Source organism: Drosophila gunungcola (genome assembly GCF_025200985.1).
Source record: "Drosophila gunungcola strain Sukarami chromosome X unlocalized genomic scaffold, Dgunungcola_SK_2 000023F, whole genome shotgun sequence".
Classification (NCBI taxonomy): domain Eukaryota; kingdom Metazoa; phylum Arthropoda; class Insecta; order Diptera; family Drosophilidae; genus Drosophila; species Drosophila gunungcola.
The window spans coordinates 196,608-215,525 of NW_026453185.1; the positions used below are offsets into that span (position 1 = coordinate 196,608).

Genomic DNA, 18,918 nt, shown 5'->3' on the forward strand with positions numbered 1-18,918 from the left:
AAGTCTAGCAATGTGCAAAAAGCGCATCGAAAATCAACTAAACACAAACGCAGCACTCGAATGAGCCGATGTTTACATCAACAGCAGGTGTACAAAAAAAAAAAATGCACAAATACAAATACTCTTTTTAACAAAAATGGTTCAAGGAAATATATTTCTGAATTATATAATTTAAATTTTGAAAAAACAAGAAGCTTTTAATACCTTTTTCGCAAAATAATTGAATATGAGTTTACATTAATGTTATCATATGTCCAAACTTGGAGTGTTTATCTTTGCAAATCTTAAATTTATAACTAGAATCACATGTTAATTGCTTTTTAATGTTCTTAATTTTAATACTATTTGGAATCTTTTTTTTTTTTTACAATATCAAAAAAAATAGTTTACTGAATATAGGTGTTATATCAGGGATAACTAAAAATAGTTCAGGGACTATAGAGTATAAATAAACATATAAACATTAGATGTTTATTTACTTTAAATCTTGAATTTAAAACTAGTAATATTTTTTAAGGAAAATAATTTATTATTGATTGCTTTTTAAAATGTAATATTATTCCGAAACAATTTGGTTTTTGAGTATAATCAAAAACAGCTTTACTCAAAGTAGGGGATATATCAGTGATAATTTAAAATACTCCCTCAAAAGAGTATTAATAAACATATAAACATCAGCGGCTACAAGAAGAAGGCTTGGCCGAGAGCTTTCTCGCTCGGCACTTCTTTGGGGTCCGCTGCTTTTGGCTTTTACATTTCTTCGGCGACCGCTGGACAAGTTGGTCCAGGTCCAAATCTCCGTGCGATCGTCTCTTGCGCCACCTCTTTCTCTGGCTCTTTCGCCGTCTCTTTCGCCGACTGCAACGCCATCTCTTTCGCCGATCGCCGCGTTGAAACCTGCGACTCAAACAAGCCGCGACCATTGTTCGCTTAGCACGTGCCGCGCTCCACGAAAAAAAAACAGCCGTTTTCAGACTCTTTTTCACCGTTTACCGCTAGAAAAACAAAAGACTTAGGCAACGAACTTGGTTTTCGTTTGGAAAAATGCAGTTGCATTACTGTCTTTATTGAAAATAGAAAACATGGAGTTACAACTTGTGAAAAACATGTGCTTTTCTTTGTGAGTGAGCGTGTGTGTGTGTGCAAGCAATCAATCAATCAAACTATCATTGCTGGCAGAGCTGGTTATTGCATATCTCTCGAGGAAATGCTGTGCGGTAAGTTCTAAAGACTAGAACCAAATTGCATGGAAAAGAATTTTAATAGCGAAGATTATTTTAAAATTTCTAGTTTAAAAAACTAATAGAATAACAAAACATACATGGTTAAATTAAACTAGAAAGCACGATTTTGTGCTTAGCATAAACAATTAAATTGTGTAAAAAACTGATGTAGGAGTAATTTTATTTTTAATTAAAAGATACTAATAACCTAGTTGGTGCTTTTTTAAAGCCATGTTGCCAGTTTTATGGTATGTTATATTATAGGTATAAAGAAATATAAGCTTATATTCTTTTTGCTTTTGTTGTTAGACATTTTAGAACCAGCTTTTTGTAGTTTATTGAGCTACTCTAATGCTTCGATATTCATAAAGATTTCAGATCTCTTTGCAATATGTACGAATATATTAACGAAAAATGTATTTAAGAATCTCTACTATTTATAGTGACAAACCAATTTATATGCAATTGCTTATTGATTGCTTAGGATTACCTTTTTAAATCAAAGACCAACTTTCATTAAGAACATAGCCAGCTTAAAAATCTTCCGCACCGCAGGCCATGGCGAACGGGCTCGAAATAGTCGATCCACGAATTGTTGATGACTTTCTCCGCAAGACACGACGTATCATTATTTGCCTTGATTTGCCTAAGTTATACAACCCTTTGGGTTGGCTCTGATTATACGACTTGCTGCGATAATTACGACGGGCGTTGGTGTTGTAACCGCCGAATATCGTACGCCGAATGCGTTTATGTGCAACGTACCGCCATGCCATTCGGTTCCACAGCGAGTGCCGTGATAAATGAACGGACCAGCCTGGCCATATCCATATCTCTGTGCCTATATCCATACCCAATTCCACTGACGTGTGCGGCGTAGAATCTGAAAAAAAAAACCAAAAAAATGGGTAATAATAAAAGCGCATAATATTGTGTTTTGTTTCGGAGTTGCACACACACACTCCCCGATTTCCACTTCGGAAAACTCGCTCATTATTGCATGGCAATTACTAAGCTTAATAATATTTCTTGCATTATATATAATACTCTGTTTGGAGGGTATTTTTGATTTTTCTTAATACAAATTCGTAGTATATTTGACAAATTTTTTAGAGTTTCCAAGTTGACCGTGCTGAATTTATGTTATCATTATAAAAAGTAAAAAACCTTTAGAAAAAAAAAATTGTATAGGTTTCTTGTTTAGCAACTTTTAATTAAAGTCTTATAACAAGTTTTAAAAGCCCGTAAACGTTCTGTAATAATTTCGAGGGATATATTTTCAAGAAAAAAAATATACCTTATTCTAAATTTGTAAGGGTATTTTGATATTCGACTTGCTTTAGCTACCTTTCTTTTTCACACTTTACTCTCCATTATTTTTGATTGTTTGCTGCTGGCACATTTTCGGTTAATTCGATTTCAATTTGGCTAATAATTCTGTGACTAATTTCGAAGCCAGAGCCAATCAAATTGAGATTATCTTCTGGAAAGAAAGATGTCTGGATTTCGCTGCGATTTTTGATTCATTTCCGTTCGTTCAACTTGCTACTTGCAAGCATATCGCAAGTCGAACGCAATGATTGCCAGACGCTCATTATTTTGTGGTATTATTTATTTGTGTAATTTGTGATTGCTTTAATTAGCAACGCTTTTACTGATTTCCAAAGGAGTCCATCTAAAACTGAGCTAAAAACAAGGCAAAAATATAAAAAAAAAACACATCACAACCAAGAAACGGCAAATAAAAAGTGAAATTTCTGGGGGAACTTGTTTGCTCCAGAGGGGCGAGTCCACATACCCTCTTCCGATCCTTTTGCTTTCGTTTGCCCAGACTCCAGACTCCAAGGCGCTGGCTATTTGTATGTATATATCGTATGCTTTGGTATATACTTACATCGATGCGGTCAACAACCGGCTGGCGGTTGCAACTTTCCACCAATGTCGATTATTAAGGCAACCGTTTACATACGACATATTTCGCTGCATTTTCATCTTTTCCATGTTTTCCATCGCCTCGAACGGGTTTCCCGCCTGTCGGTGTTGTTTGCAGTTGTGTTAAGCCGTGTGTCGTGTGGTTGTCGCCAATCGTAATTGGCCATTTGTCCAAGTGCTCCCAGCCCCAGCATCAGCCCCCGTTCGATTTGGCCAAGACCTGCACGCATTTGGTCATTAGCAGAGTGCAGAAAACCGCCGAGGGAGAGCCACAAGTCCACCAAGTTCATTGATGTTTGAAAGAGTCGTTAATCCATGTGAACGATATCCATTATAAGCCACTTAGGTTGTGTACATAAATTTACAATGATCTGTAAAAATGGCTTATAGGAATATTAATGTTATATCGTAAATGACACCTTTAAGTTTTAAAAAAAATAGTAGTTTCATGCCTCTAAATGCTTTTAATCAAATTTAGATGAAAAGGGATTTTATAAAAATTTTAAATGAATTTATTTATTTGTCATAATAACAACAATCCATGATAAAATAACAATTTTTATTCTCAATTTTATTTATACTTTGAAAATAAGCTTGTTTTTTTATCAGTTATTAATCTTGAAATGTACTTTTTTACTAATTTAAATTATACTTATGTGATTTTGACAAAATGCTAACAAATGTATGTATTTATAAAAATAATTATTATACATGATCCAAAATTTCTATTTAAAATCAATTGTATCCTTTCTTTGTGGTATATAACATTTTTTTTATCAGTAATCATACTTGAAATTTACTTTAAACTAATTAAGATTTATTAATGGATTTGTAACTTATAAAATTATGAGAATGCAATGGTGTTCAGCCTTTAAAACCTGAGCTGTTTCCTGCATAATATTACCACAGATTTCCTACTTGAAGCTTTGAGTATGTTGTTCATTTCAACGTTGGTGAAGGGTATTCTGCATATGCATATTTGGATTAATGTTTGTCAGGCTGTTGACTCATTTGCAGTCGCCACTCCAAGGCAGGGCATTCACCGACCTCCTCCTCTTTTGGATTTCATTTTTCTCAAGGGGGCGGGACAGGGGTAGGTGTCAGGGAGCGGGGCAGGCAAGGAGGCGGGAGATCGGGGGAACGGACCACGACCTGTCACAACTCAGGCGAGTCTTCAGGTGAGCGGACAGATGCAGATGGCTCGTCTGTTTGCCCATTTGTTGACGACTGATTGTTGGACAAATGTTTGTTTTTCGGACTTTTGCCATGGCTTACTTTCACAGACGAACTTCATTTGAATCGCATGAATGGGTGATTGACCAAACGCCGGTTTTACATATGAATGCCACGGAAGATTTGCAGAGAAAGATGGGTATACAAAGTGGAGAGCGAGAGAGAGAGAGAGAAAGATAGGTGCCGAGCCAGCTTTTTTGCTGCTATAAATAAAAAGAGAAAAATGAAAATAAACGTAGAAATAAAAATATTTTTATAATACATATCTTCAATTGGCTTCAATACATTTGCTTACTATATTAAGAATTGGTTGAATAATTATTCTTTAAACGATGGCTTTTGCTATTAAAAAAAAAGGCAAACATTAAAATAGGTAATTTACATTGATTTTCTATTTGTTATAAAGAATATATAAATGCTAAAGTAGATTAAACAACATTACATTTTTCAGAAAATCCAAATATTTTATATAATAATCATTTTAATTTAATGTCACATGGAAAGATCTATCAATAAAATTTGACCGCTGATAATGTCCAAAAATTCTTAATAGATCGCCGCTCATCAAAAGTTTAATAGTTTAGCACATTGACTTTTGCTTTCTACTTTTCCTCTGCCATTTTTTTTCTCTTCTACTAAAATCACACGCACGAAAGTGAAAACTTCCCGCGTTTCGATTCTCGGCCGTTCGAAAATTTGAATTTGAATTGACTGCCGGATGACGGGAGATACATTTGTGTGCAATGTGAGATTTTGGATCTTTGATGTCTAAATCGATGGATAGTATATACCGTTAGATCGAAGGCTAGCGGTGTGTTCTGCTTTTGATAGGCAAAAACAAAAGTTATAAAAACAAAAGGGCGAAAAGTAAAAGTGTGCAAGTTGGGGTCGCAAAAGTTCGAATCGCGGAAACTAAAGAATTAAAGCCCCAGAAAGATATAAATATTATAAGATATTTTAAGAAAATTCTAAATATACACTTTTTTGTTTGACAATAACTCAGAAATGTTTGTGTTCCTTATTTTACTTTAGCAAATATTTTACAGTCTTCTATTTTTTATATAATTTTAATATTTTTTATATATGGCTTTTGTAATCCTGTAATGTTTAAGGGCATAGTTTTTCTTAAAACAAAGCGTCTTAATAAAAATGTTATGCTATTTAAACTGTCATTTCCAAAATGATTTCGAGCACTTAAAATTAAATTACAGCTGGAATCTGTTGTGTTTTTCAACTAAAATTTACTTAAGTGCACGAAAAATTTGACCCAATTTTGATTAACATATTTATTTTCCTCATTTTTCCATATTGCGCAATTACCTAAAAATTCGTAATTAAATGGATCAAATCCGAATAGCAGTACTGAGCCAACAACACTTTATTTTCTTCTTTAGTTTTTATTGCCCCAACATACTGTGCTATTAAGGCTTTTGTTGCTGCTGCGAGTGGTGCTTTTTATGTTCATTTCCCATCCGCCGAGTGGGGCACACAGTTAGCAACTGCTATGCTAACCCACCAAACAAACTGTTTTCCAACGCGCCCAAAAGAAATTGTTTTTCTTTTTTTATGGTTTTACCCTTCAAAACCACTGGAGCATTTGTTCGCTGTTGATTTCGGGTGTTTTCAGATTGTTTATTATGGTATTTGGGATACTTTGCTGGTTAATAGTTTGCCCACCGTTAAGACGAGATTGGAGTGGGCCAAAGAAATTAATAAGAAGTAAAATAGGCTTCGGTTGAACATTGTTAGACTTTGCTAAAATTTGTTCAATTGTTGTGTTTTGATTTCAGCAAGGTATTTAATCAAATATAGTTTTTACTGCACTAGGAAGTTTAATAAAAGAAGCTAGAATTTACATATGAATATCTAGCTGAAGATCGATATTTTCGATATTGTACGAATAATTGATTATTGAATTGATTAACTAGGTTTAACATTTGTTTATATTCATAAAATATTTTTTGGATCTAGCAATAGTTATTTTACTATTATAATAACAATTACAAAAATATGTTTTTGCTTTGAGTAATTATTGAAATTTAAGCATTTATCCAAAGAGAAATCTGCTAAGACAATATTATTTAATTTTTTTTGTGGGGACTAGCAAACAATAATTTGTATAGAGATAAAGCTAAATCCCAAATAATTCTAACGGTTCTGTGTTTTTGGCCAATGCTTGATTATCTTTATGCTAATTAAAATGCAGAAAACACAAATCAAAATACAAACTCCTTGCGCAATTTTTCGCCGAGTGCCTACGGGCAAAGTGAGCCAAGAGTAAATACAATAAATACAATAAATATTATTGATATTTGGGATGTGTGTCACACCACTTTGATGGACTGAATGGATGCGATTTGGGCAACCTTCGGCCAAAACTGAATTTGAATTTGAATGGGAAATACGTGAAATGCGGATGGACGGACTTCCATTATACTATAATGTGCTCTGTTATATTTGCATTATAACTACGACTCTGCTGAACCCAATGCCAGCCTTTCTAAGTCACCTAATGGCTCTCATCTCTGGCGTTTTCATTTTCATTTTCATTGCCCTTTGTGTGTCGCATGATGATGGCCCAGAGAGAATGAATGATATTACGCAGAGGTTGAGGACATAGTCATAAGTTTTTCGAGGGTCTGAAATCCACGAAATTTTCGTGTGACACCCGCAGTCTTAACGCCATTGAACCAGAAATCATGAAAACTCTTCACGCCATTTGCACACGCTGTTCTATGACTCACAACACAAGTGGAAATGGAAAACCCAGGGGAAAAACGGGGGGAAGTTAGTCATTTGCCACTCAAGAAGCTGCAAACCAGCCCCCCAATTCATTTAATTTCGCCACGCTTGAGTTGAGCCTGTTCTAGGGGCACAAACTCTATATATATAGTATAAAGCATAATTGATATTTGGCATGCTTCGCGTTCAAAGCGCACTTCATGTGGAAAATGTCTAAAAGGCAATGAGAACTCTAAACACTAGGCGGATATTTTGCAACTTAATTGCATATTTTCTATGGAAATTAGTTAAATTTCGATGAGGCAAATTAAAAACGATGATGAAGTTGGCTTCAACAAGCTGAAATTAATAATATTACTTAAGGTGATTGAAAACAGAGCCTTGTTATTTTGAATTTGTAAGGTTTAAGGCACACTTAAGTACTACCTACCTTTCTTATTTGAAAAAAAAAACACAGTAGTTCAGCATGGTTGTTGAATTAAAATATTATTGATATTATAAAAACACTGTTTACAATTCTAAGGTCTAAATAAATACATGTTGGGCTATTAGAATATTTTCAAAGGCTGGATAACTTATTGAATTTGCGTTTACGTTTTTTTTTTTTTATATTTTAATCATAATTATAAAAGAACTCTAAAATTTTCAACAATTAAAGGTTGTTATAAAGCATTTCAATATTAATAAAATTGGGTGTTAAAGTATTATTGGTTGCTTAGTGATTCATATAGGCTTGGGGATGATTTATAGGTTTCATATTCATTCTATACCATCAAAGAGCTTATTTCATATGTTTTATTGCAATTGTTGGTCAATTTGACCGCTACAATGCCAATGGCCCGATGCTGTCAATTAGCCGAGAATACAATTGTGAACTCAAATTGTTGAATGCCCAGCAACAGCAGCGATAATTCCAGCAACGATGGAGTTTAGTTAATATTATTATACGTAGTTGTTGTTGTTGACGCGTGCGCAACCATGTGAAGCGACGTCGACGTCGACGCCGGCAGAGAGTTGCCCCAGAGCAGAGTTGACATGGCAGTGAGCGTGAAAAATAAATAAATAATACAATCAAAGGGGGCAGCTAAGCCCGCGACTCTTTCAATGTTGAGCAAACATCAGTGATACACAGAGAGGAAATACAACTCGATATTGTGATCAATTGGGTGTTATAATAATTAATGTGATTATAAATATGGCAATAATCTAGCTTAAACGTGAAGAAGAAATGATAATGTTATATTCATAAAACCTGAAAAAACAACTATAAGCTAAGCTTTTTTTAACTATTCTTATATGTAATGCCAAAATAAAGTTGTATAGCTAAATTTAAAAAAAAGGAGATAATAACATTTATTTAAGTTATTTTACCATATTATGCAGATTACAAAATTATAAGAAGTATATGTAAATAACATAATTTTTACAAAATTTACAAATGCATATATAGTAAACCATTTTTTTTATTGTTAATTGGATTTTTGTTAAAGGCATTGAAGTTAATTTATTCTTAGATTTTTAAAATCATTATTTTGTTTTTCCTTCTATTGATTTTAAACACTGTTCTTTAAAGTAAACTTTAAAAAACCAAAAATGTAAATACCTAAAAATATAAAAATAATATAGTTAGGCAGATTTTCTTTGCGTGTAGCAGCAGCAACAGTAGCATCAACAAGCAGCACACAAAGCAGCAACACAAGCAACTCCAATAACACTAACAATAACAGAAAACAGAAAACTCTTAATCATGAGTGGCGTTTGGCGTTTGGCGTTTGTCGTTTTGTTGGCAGCAGCGCAGTTGGCGCAACGTTTTTGCATAGGAATCGACTGCGGATTTGGAGTTTGAATTTTTTTTTGGCCAGCCAGCTAGCTAACATTTGCGTCGCCGGCGTCACGGAGCGCGGACGCGACAAACGCGACATTGCCGAACGGAAACCGGAAAGCGGGTTTCGAAAACATAATAATCACATAATAATACTGGTCGAGCAGAAGAAAGAACTTTCGGGGTGGGAAACGCAACGGAGAGTCGGGAAAAAATGGCCAGTTGTGCGCCGGTGATCGTGTGGAACGGTGCTCAGTTTACGGCCAGCAGCAGGGAACTGGAGCAGCTGCGTCGGGACTACGGTCTGGATGCCCGGATGTTGGAGGCCACCCTTGTGCCGCGATACAAGCGCCACAAGCCGCAGGCAGCGGCCCGCAACGATCACGTCCGCGTGACCAAGGAGCAGCAGCAGTCATCGGATTGGATACTGAAGCAGGATCGCAGCACGAACGTCAGTCAGGTGAACTTCCATCCCTGGGCGGGTGCCCACTTCGACTTGGTGCCCTGGCGACGCACTCGCTCCGCCCTGGACCTCACCTCCATAGCGGACTACAACCACGGCCTGGTCGATCCCAAATCGCTCAAGGGTCTGGAGAAGTTGGAGCTGAAGCAGCAGCGACGCCGTTTGCAGCGTGCCCGGTCCACGCATCAGGGTCTGCGGCGTTTGGTCCGTGTCCGCCTGATCTTCTCCATCGAACTGCGGCACAAGCGGATGGAGGTGCTCCGCAAGAGTGCCCTGCCCGCCAGGGTTTTCGAGCAGCGTTTCGCCCTCTCCGAGAACGAGAGTGCCGCCTACGAGCGCATCCTACTCGACGCCAATGCCGGAGTGGAACAGCATGTGGGCTACTTTAGCAAGCGGCAGGTGCATCAGGATGCCAGCGAGGAACTGGTCGTGGACTTTGCCAGCGAAACGGAGGCTGAGGCGGAGGCGGACAAGCCGGAGGATCAGGAGGAGGAGAAGGAGGAACCCCGGTATGCCACCATATCACCGCCGGAAAAGGGAGGCAGTGCAGCCATGCCGATGACGAAGGAAGGCGACCAGGTGCCATGCGTCAAGTGCCGCGACATTGCCATCAAATTGAGGTAAAAGAAATCGCCAGAAAAAAGCAAAAAATAGCGCCAAACAAGAACACACAAATTGAGCTTTAAAATAGATGAGCGCCAAAATCAATTAGCCACAGTGGAGTATGGATAAATAGATAACAAAGAAAATCAGGAAAAATATTGACAAACATATAGTGCAAACAATTTAAATTATTATTTTTTAAGTGCAACAAAGTGTCCTGTTTTTAAATCTCATCTTATGATTCTAAAGAAACGATTATGCAAGTATTTCTTTAAATTTGTATTGATTTGTATCCCAGATTTCGTACAAAGATGTTTTACATTTAATAGAGAGTTAAAAAATACAGTCTATAAGCAAGAATTTTAATGGTTTAATTTTAAACTTAGCCACATTTAGTAGAAAATCTACTAAATCTCAAATGGAAATCAGAAATATTGCTTATTTTTGTTATTGATTAATCCATCGGGTTTTGTGCAAACTCTTTTGCTTCCAAAGAGTCAGGCAAATTTCCCACCAACTTTCAGTGTTTCCCATTTCACAAAAACCCACAGATCTGCACGAGTATAATTTCTTAAATGATTATTTTCTTCCGTTCTCTGTTCTTCCACTTATTCCAAGCTTTCGCCTTTGACAATCCCCTTCCTCTCCAATATATCTTTTCTGGGATATCTAACTGCCAATAGATTTTTAAAGACGTTTTGTGGCTGGGTTTAAATGTAAAATGTCTAACGAACGTACTTAAAAAGCCATAGACTATTTTCTTTATTTAAAACTAATCGATGCATAAAGATTAATGATTAATAGTTAAATATTTTGTTTTGAGGAATGAAATTTTTACTCATATAATTTATTAGTATGCCTTTGAAAAGTAGCTAATTTTACAGCAGTATTCGCTTGGCTGCCTACTATACTCATTAATGTTTGAAATAAAAATATTTTTTTTTTGCAATTGGATTAATTAAATACATACATTTTTCAAATATGTGAACAGTAAATCAATAAATCGTTTAATTAATTTTAATAAGAAAAGGAAAAATTCCTATAAACAAATTTAAACTAACCACAGAAAGACTAAAGTCAATAAGCCATATTATTAAATCATTTAATGAAAGTTTCTCTATTGGCTTTTCGTATTATATCACAAACTAGGGATCAGTTGGGCCGCGCCTCTTAACACCCTTAAAGATCATAATTTTCTTAGCCCCCTTTGCCACTTTGCCACTTTGGTTGACCAACTGGCCTGCAATGCTATTGCCAAATCGCTTATTTCACTTCGCTTTTTCTCAGCTGAATGTTTTTGTGGGTTTTGTCAGATTTTGTTGGCTTTGGCTTTGTGGTTTTTTGTGGGATTTTGTGGGGTTTCGTGGCACCTGCCCTGTTTTGTTGACACCTGCTACCGGCCCGCTTCCATTTTTCATTTGCCATTTCGACGCTGCCACCGTTGATGCAATAAACTGGAAGAAAGTGTCGTCTTCGCGGCTTTCTGTTTGGTTGTTGTTTATGCTGCCACAGGTGGAAAGCAGCGACAAACGAGATACAACAACCCACAAATGCTTGGTATTTTCGCTTCTCAGCTTTCAATTAATTTGTCGCCGTGTGTATTGTTTCTTTTAGCATTATCATTATGATTGTTTTGCTGCCGCGGAAACGGCAATCAAGTGAGTCAGCTGTAGACTTGACCTGGTTTAGTGATTCGGAAAAGGGCACCCAGTGAATCCAAGTGAAGCCAAAGATGCGCAGACAGATGCGATTATAAATAATTGCCAGCACTTCGCCTGGTTAATTAATAAATTACGGGTTGTGCCTAAATGGCTGTCAAACACATAGTTATTTAATGTATGAAAAGCGAAAGAAATTAAATAAATAGCTGCTCAGGACAAAAGTGTTTTTTTTTTTTAGCTATTACCAAAAGAAATACAATGCGCATAAATGTCAATTCTATTTATTTATATTTTTTATTGTCTTAGAAACTCGTAGTTTAGCGAATTTGACATTAATTCTTAATTTGATTTCCATAAAATCTTTTATTTTTGCTTAAAATAAATATTTCAACATATTTTTATATTTTTTTTTTTGGAAGTTTGGATATGTCGGTTTGTTTTCAAGTTTGTGTCTTAAGTCTTTTGTTTCGCCTGCAAAAAAGTTGACTGCAATTTTTCTTATAAAACAGACCAAAAGTAGGCAATATTTTCCTAAGCAACTGTCACTTTTTTATGCAGTTTTTTGGATTTTATTAAGTTGTGAAGAAGTTGTGAGTCCTGTTTTAAGCTAACTTATTTGGTATGACCTTATATTTTCAGTTAGTACTTTATGATAATTTATTTAAAAGGGACTTAAGATGTATACAAAAAAAAAACAATGCTTGTTAAAAATAGTTATAAGTTATTTTAAAGTTTCTTTATACTACAATGAGTGTTTTTATTAAGAAAATTACACAACAAAGTTCTTAGCCTGAAATATTAAAAAGTTATTTATATAAACTAATTTTAAATGAATAATTATTCTTTGTTCCTTTCAGAACCATAAACGATTATGCGCTCAGCCCGAATCTGCACCTGAACCACAGTAACAAACTGAACAATCTGCACGGCAGCAAGCTCCTGCACAGCAACCAAAACCACAGCAGCAATAGTAGCATCAATCCGAGCAGAATGCACGCCCACCAGCTGGACTCCTATTTGGGCGGAGTGGGCGGTATGATGAATCTAGGGAGCATGGGCCAGCAAATGGGCCAGATGCACCATCCGGGGAGCGTTTCCGGCAGCGAAAGACCCAACGGAGGAGCTCTGGCCCTTCACTATGCCGCCGCACGTGGCTGCCTCGATTGCGTCCAACTGCTGGTCGCCGCATCCGTGGATATTTGGTGAGTGGATGACCAAGTTTTGTATACCATATATACATAGTATGTGGCCAAAAGTTGCATCGCGATTCGAGTGCGGGGTGAAAGCTTTTTTTCACCCGTTCTTTGTGTTTATGTGTCGGGGAAATCGATCGCCGGGCGCCAATTTGTATTTTATTATTTCCTCGATTTGTCTGCATTTCCATTCGATGCAGTTTCTTTCCATTAACCATCGACAATTATTCTCATTAGGGGTTTCTTATCTGATTCGATAAGTGTAAAAGCAAAAACAAGTGGCTAAATATTTGTGGAAAAAAACGGAGCTAACTTGTTTGTGCAAAAAAAAAAAAACCCTTACCCTGCGTAGGGATTTAAATAAATCAAGTATACACCATAAACTAAATTTTATAATCTATATTAAACAAGATAAGCACATAAAAAGTATTCTTAAGTCCATTTCTTTTGCTCCATTTACAGTTCGGATTTTATGATAAATTTATTGCAATAATTTAAGTTTCTTAAGTCTGTGTAACGATCTGATTATCATAAACTAAATCAACGAAGAGTTTATTTGTGAAATTATTATCTGCCCGCTGAGCTGGGAGCAGTCAATTAAATGCACTAATTAAAACTTATTAGCTCATCCAACAAGGTAGAAAGAATGGAGGCGAGTTAAAAGTGGCGGAAATCTAGGAAAAGCTAGGAAAACTTGGCGAAACTTGGTCGGAAAACTCGCGGCCAAGTGGGCCAGCGATCCGTGGCCGGTGTTTTGACTCACCTAAATTCCTCTGCTCCAACAGCAGCACGCGTCCAAAGCTGATTCATTTAATTGGGAAATGAGAATGGGAATGGGAGTCCAAGTGGCCAAGCGGCCAAGGCGAGCCAGCCAAGCGAGATGCATCCTCCGTGCTCCAATCCCCTCGGAACGCATCCCATCCCATCCGAAACCATCCAATGCAATCCAATCCAATCCAATCGAGTCCAGGCCAGGTTTGGTTCTAGCTTGTGTTATTTTCAATTGGAGTCAAACTGGAAAACTCACAGCCTCACAAAGCACCGTTGCAACGAGTTTTCCCCACTCGACACTCGCCACGAAGTGGAGCAGCTTTGGACTTGGCCAAGGAATCAGAATCGGACTCAGAATCAGAATCAGAATCAGAATCAGAATGAGAATGCGAATCGGTGGCACAGCCTGATCTCCGCCTGATCTCCCCCTGCCTTACCATTCCTCCACACCCCTCCCATCCCCTCCCCTCGATCGCCTACTAAAATTCATATTTACAAAGCGCCAAGGCAGATCAATTGACATGACAGCTGACACAGCGACACAGAAAGCAACGAGAGGTAAGAGCGAGGGCAGATCCAATAATGTCAAAAGATATCCCACAACAAAAACTATGAAAACAGCTCTAGAATTCATTTTAATTTGATTCAGAATTATTTAAATACTTATTTTTTAATTGAACGAACATGTAAGCTAAATTGAAATTTTTGTTACGAGTTAAAAACGGAAACATAAAATATATTTTCAATATTATATCTTGGCCTTATTAAATTTGCAAACCAAAATAAACATTTTCAAATATCTAAAGTTTAAATTCTGTACAAAAACAATGTTAAAAACTGTTTAAGATCAAATACGATCGGGAGGTATAAATTATTCTTTAAAAACAATGAAAAGTAAACATATTCAAAGAAATTATAGTTATGTAGAAAAAATATTAAATAAGTATATTTTTTATTTTTCCTGACGACATTTCAACCTGCCCTCTTTTCAAACCGTTTGATAGTTTTGCGTAAAAAGACACCTCGCTTAAGACAGCTGGTGCTTCTTGTGTTGATATTGCAAAGAAGAAAGCGAGGGCAGATTTATAAGTTTGGTATTAAATTTTGTTAATGAAACTCATAAAAGTATGTTTCTTTTTTATTCAATTTTATTTAAATTTTATTACATAGATTAACCATTAATATTGATTTTATAAATAACTTAAAAAAAACTACTTTTTAACCCTGTTTACATATCTTATTATTTTCAAGATATTTCTTTTTACATTATCATAATATATTTAAGAAAGTTAGTAGTACGAATTTAAGACCAATCCCTATTGGCTTTAAAGTCATTTAAGCAAAAGTAAGTTATTACTCTTATATACAATTAAAGGGGTAAAAAAAATGTTTTTGTTTTTTATGGGGCGTAACTTTTAAGTTGTTGCTTCCGTTTGCTTTCCTTTGACCTGTCAATCCGCCCTCGCTGCTAGCCATTTGATAATATTGCGTTTGGCGACAGCTCGGTGTCAAGCTTTCTGGTTTGCCCCGCCTCCCGCCCCCAGAAGAAGAAGAGGAAGAAGCAGCAGCAGCAGCAGAAGAAGAAGAAGAAGAGGAGGAGGAGGAGGAGGAAACAGTGGTTCGCGGTGGCCACTCGATGACTCGATGGCGCTTGGCGTTCGGTGGTGCTGGCTATTCGCGTTTGGCTAGTCGAGGCGAACGGTGCTTTCGTTCGTGGGCTACGTTTCGTTCGTCTTATATAGTACATATATTATATACATATATTATATATGCCTAGTGATAGTTGATGGTGTTCAAGTTGTTACCGTTTAACAGCAACCGTTATGCGCAACAGCAGCAACATGCGGCCATAGAATGAATTTGAATTTTGATTTCAATGGTGGATTTAGTGCGGTTTCGTTTTGAAGCTCGATGCAGCAGCACGACCACGCCCCCGCCGCCTCCGCGACTGTCCGTTGGTCAGCCAGCAGCAATAGCAATATCGGCAGCAGCAACAGCAACACTAGCAACACCAGCAACATCGGCAGCCACACCAGCAACACCAGTAAAGGCAAACAAAATTTCGCGCTTCAAAGTATTTCAAATGCAGTTAACGAATCGGAACGCGAATTAATTAACAGTTTCAGTGTACCAAAGAACTGCAAGGCACAAAAAGAGCAGCAGCAACATCATCTTCGCCCCGCAAACAGTAGCCACAACATTTGGCTTAATGCCCAAGCCAACAGCAACATCCGCAGCAGCAGCAGCCGCAGCAACCGCAACCATGAAAAGGTAGCCACAGCTGCTTTTGGCCAACATTCAGTTGCTACTAATCGATTGGCCAAGGCAGCGAGGAAATTAAATGGCCACCGGGACGCCAAGGATGCCAAGCTAAAAAGCTTCTGCTTTTTTTTGCCAGTGTGTGTTTGAGTGCGCATCCAAATGAATCAAATGCTTTGAAACATAAATATTCGGTAGTGAGTGCTTGTGCTTGGTCTTATAACATGTGAACGGAAAAGGCGTTTTAAATTATTGACATTAAGTGAACAGTGTTGAACCATCTGCAAAAACTATCATCAGACATCGGATTAAGCAATTATATTTTATGAAAAAAATTTCTTTCATTGAAAACCATTAAAAGTCACAGGAATTAGAAACTATATGAACTATAACTTAGTATGAAACACCTATTAGAATCATTTAGGCTTCCGTAAGTTAAATGGGATTTATAAAAATAACAACATCAAAGAAAGCAGTCACTTTCAGATAGACTGTGATAAATCGTTGTAGAAAGTTATAGATTGGTAAATATTTTATAGATAAATTATCATTGACATCAGGTATTTAAACGAGTTTAAAGTTTAATAATGGAAAGACAATTTGTAGTAAATACATAGGTATTACTATACTATTTACTTTCTTTAATTTTCTTAATAAAGATTGGGAAAAAATAAATGCAATATAAATTTTGCATGTATTATTTACTAATAACAATGTTTAAAGGTTGATAGATAAACAAGTTAATGTTTAAACATAAACTGATAAAAAGAACATTTTCGTATGTTTATCATTAACACTAAAACTTTTGGTAATACATACATTTCAAGATGCCTAGAATTAAACAGAAAATATATAGCCTTGTTTAGAACCTCTCGAAACTAACCAAATCGGCGTGATAATTGTCATAGAAGACAAGTCGAGAAGCGGCACTCACTGCCCACATTTTCTGGGGAAATCACTTGAAGATTCCCACTAATCGCTGCGTAAGACAATCTTCATTGTGTCTGCAGATACAGAAACAAATACAGAAACAGATACAAATGTATCTTGTATCTTTGTATCTCCCTGGGGTCCATTTGTGTCACTCGCGTGGCTTTCATTCTGCATTCTCTCAGCGATGGACAATCGGCGAGTCTTGATTGTGGATTGCCAATTGTTGATCGTCTGTCATTGGATTCGAGCACGCAAATGTTCAATTAAATAAACGAGTCTATAACTGTCAACTGGCATTTCTAACAAGGCTCCTGCTTCGCCTCAATTATTTCGCTTTTTAATTCCATTTTCTGCTCGGCCCCCAGACACATTAAATAAATTAAAAAATAATTATTAGATTGCAAATAGAGGAAAAAACAAGACATGGCGGCGCAAAACGAAAACCGAAACACAAAAAGAGAAAAAAATATTGGGAATATAGTAGTAGTATATGCTTCTTACTGTATTTTCACCTACTAAAGAAGCCACAAGATACGAATACGAAAACTAAATAGACGAGAGACCGAGGGAGATAAAGATGAAAAATCAACATTAATTGGTTTACAATTCATTTCTAAGCGAGAAAAGCTGGAAAATGTAACAAGTAGTCCGAAGTCGGACGAAGAAAGCCAAAGCCAAACTCCACTGCCGTGCGCAATATCCATGAAGTCGTAAGCCAGTTGACTAAGCGAACAGACACTCAGATACTAGTATCCGTACCCATATACTATACACTGTACACTATACCCATCATCATCATCATCGCCTCCGACGCCTCCGTTCGGCCCCCGAATCTTTTGGAGCACATTGGGGCGAAAGCACCGTGGGACATGGGCTAAACTTGGGTTTGGATATCAATTCTATGGCACAGATTTACCAAAAGTTGGAGAAACCTATTACAAAAGTTAGTTTTCTCGTAAACATATTAGTGGGAGTTTCGATAACAGAGATATATCAAAAGTTTAATGTAAAGAAGTTTTAGAACCCCATTAATATTTAAATAAAACTCACAATTTAAAAGAATATACATTTTATTTTACAAGACAAAACTTTTAAATTTCAATAATCCATTTAAAGTAAATTCTATAAATTTTTAGTTGTAGGGAAATACGTAATCGTAGAAATAAAATTTAAATATAAATTATAAATAAATATATAATGTGATAGGACTGATTTAATAAGAATATAATATAAATATAAATTATAAATAATTTCCTAAAAATCAGAACCTTCAATAGTCCAAAATATGGATTTGTAATTTATTATTTATTTATATAAACAATAAAAGCTAATAAGTTGTGTAGTTTAAAAACTGATTCTACAAAAGGAAGTAGTTCACCGAAAAGATACAACAATTAAAGTGTTTATTGTGTCTTATAAAGCACAAAAGAGATTTCAATTATTTCACTTAACAGTATTATACACAAAATAGACCCGAGTGAGCGATTTTCCTGACTCAGCTCTCAGCTGCGACTATGGGGCAATTTGAAGTTTGAAAAGCTTGACCAAACGTATGCCTTTGGTGGCCTGTAATTTTGGCGATGGCCAAATTGCCGTGATCACGGTGATCAGTGGCCATTATAATTCTCCCGTTGGATGAAGCGATCCACACCCACTCTTGCCCCACTGTGGCTTGTGTGGAAAGCCAGGCCAAGCTAAATGGTAACAGCAGCAGTACGAGCAATTCGATCAACACCAGCATCACCAGCAACTTGAGCAACTCGAGCAACATGTACGGCAGCAACACAAGTGGCAGACCAAGTGCCAAGACAAGTGCAGATTTCAGACTGGGAGTCAGGCGTAACTCGCCCCAGAGAAAACCTCCTCCCCTTGGCCGTTTTTTTGTTTCGCTTTTAAGCGTTAATTTCACCTAAAAAGTTTTGTACATATAGTTATATAGACATATATTATATATGCAGGCAAGAAGCAGAAGTTTGTCGAGCAGATCGAGCATCGAGGGTTTAATCACAGCTCAGCCACCGCAGAGAGCTGTCGGTAAAATGCAGACTTTCGGTTTCAGCAGGTACTTCTGTCCGGCCGTATA

The 18,918-nt window shown here is 36.6% G+C and overlaps 1 protein-coding gene across 9 annotated transcripts in view; it reads left to right on the forward strand.

Annotated features, from left to right (window-relative positions):
* Positions 1-18,918, forward strand: part of LOC128260458 (alpha-protein kinase 1) — a 54,548-nt gene that overhangs the window by 19,516 nt on the left and 16,114 nt on the right. For 2 of the 9 annotated variants that reach the window (XM_052993475.1, XM_052993476.1), the window contains exon 3: positions 12,537-12,881. In XM_052993475.1, the coding sequence (XP_052849435.1) occupies positions 12,537-12,881 (345 nt within the window). Of the gene's footprint in view, positions 1-770; positions 1,218-9,035; positions 10,036-12,536; positions 12,882-15,305; positions 15,915-15,966; positions 16,043-18,918 lie in introns of those variants that run through there. The other 7 variants (XM_052993479.1, XM_052993481.1, XM_052993484.1 and 4 more) reach the window with 6 other exon arrangements.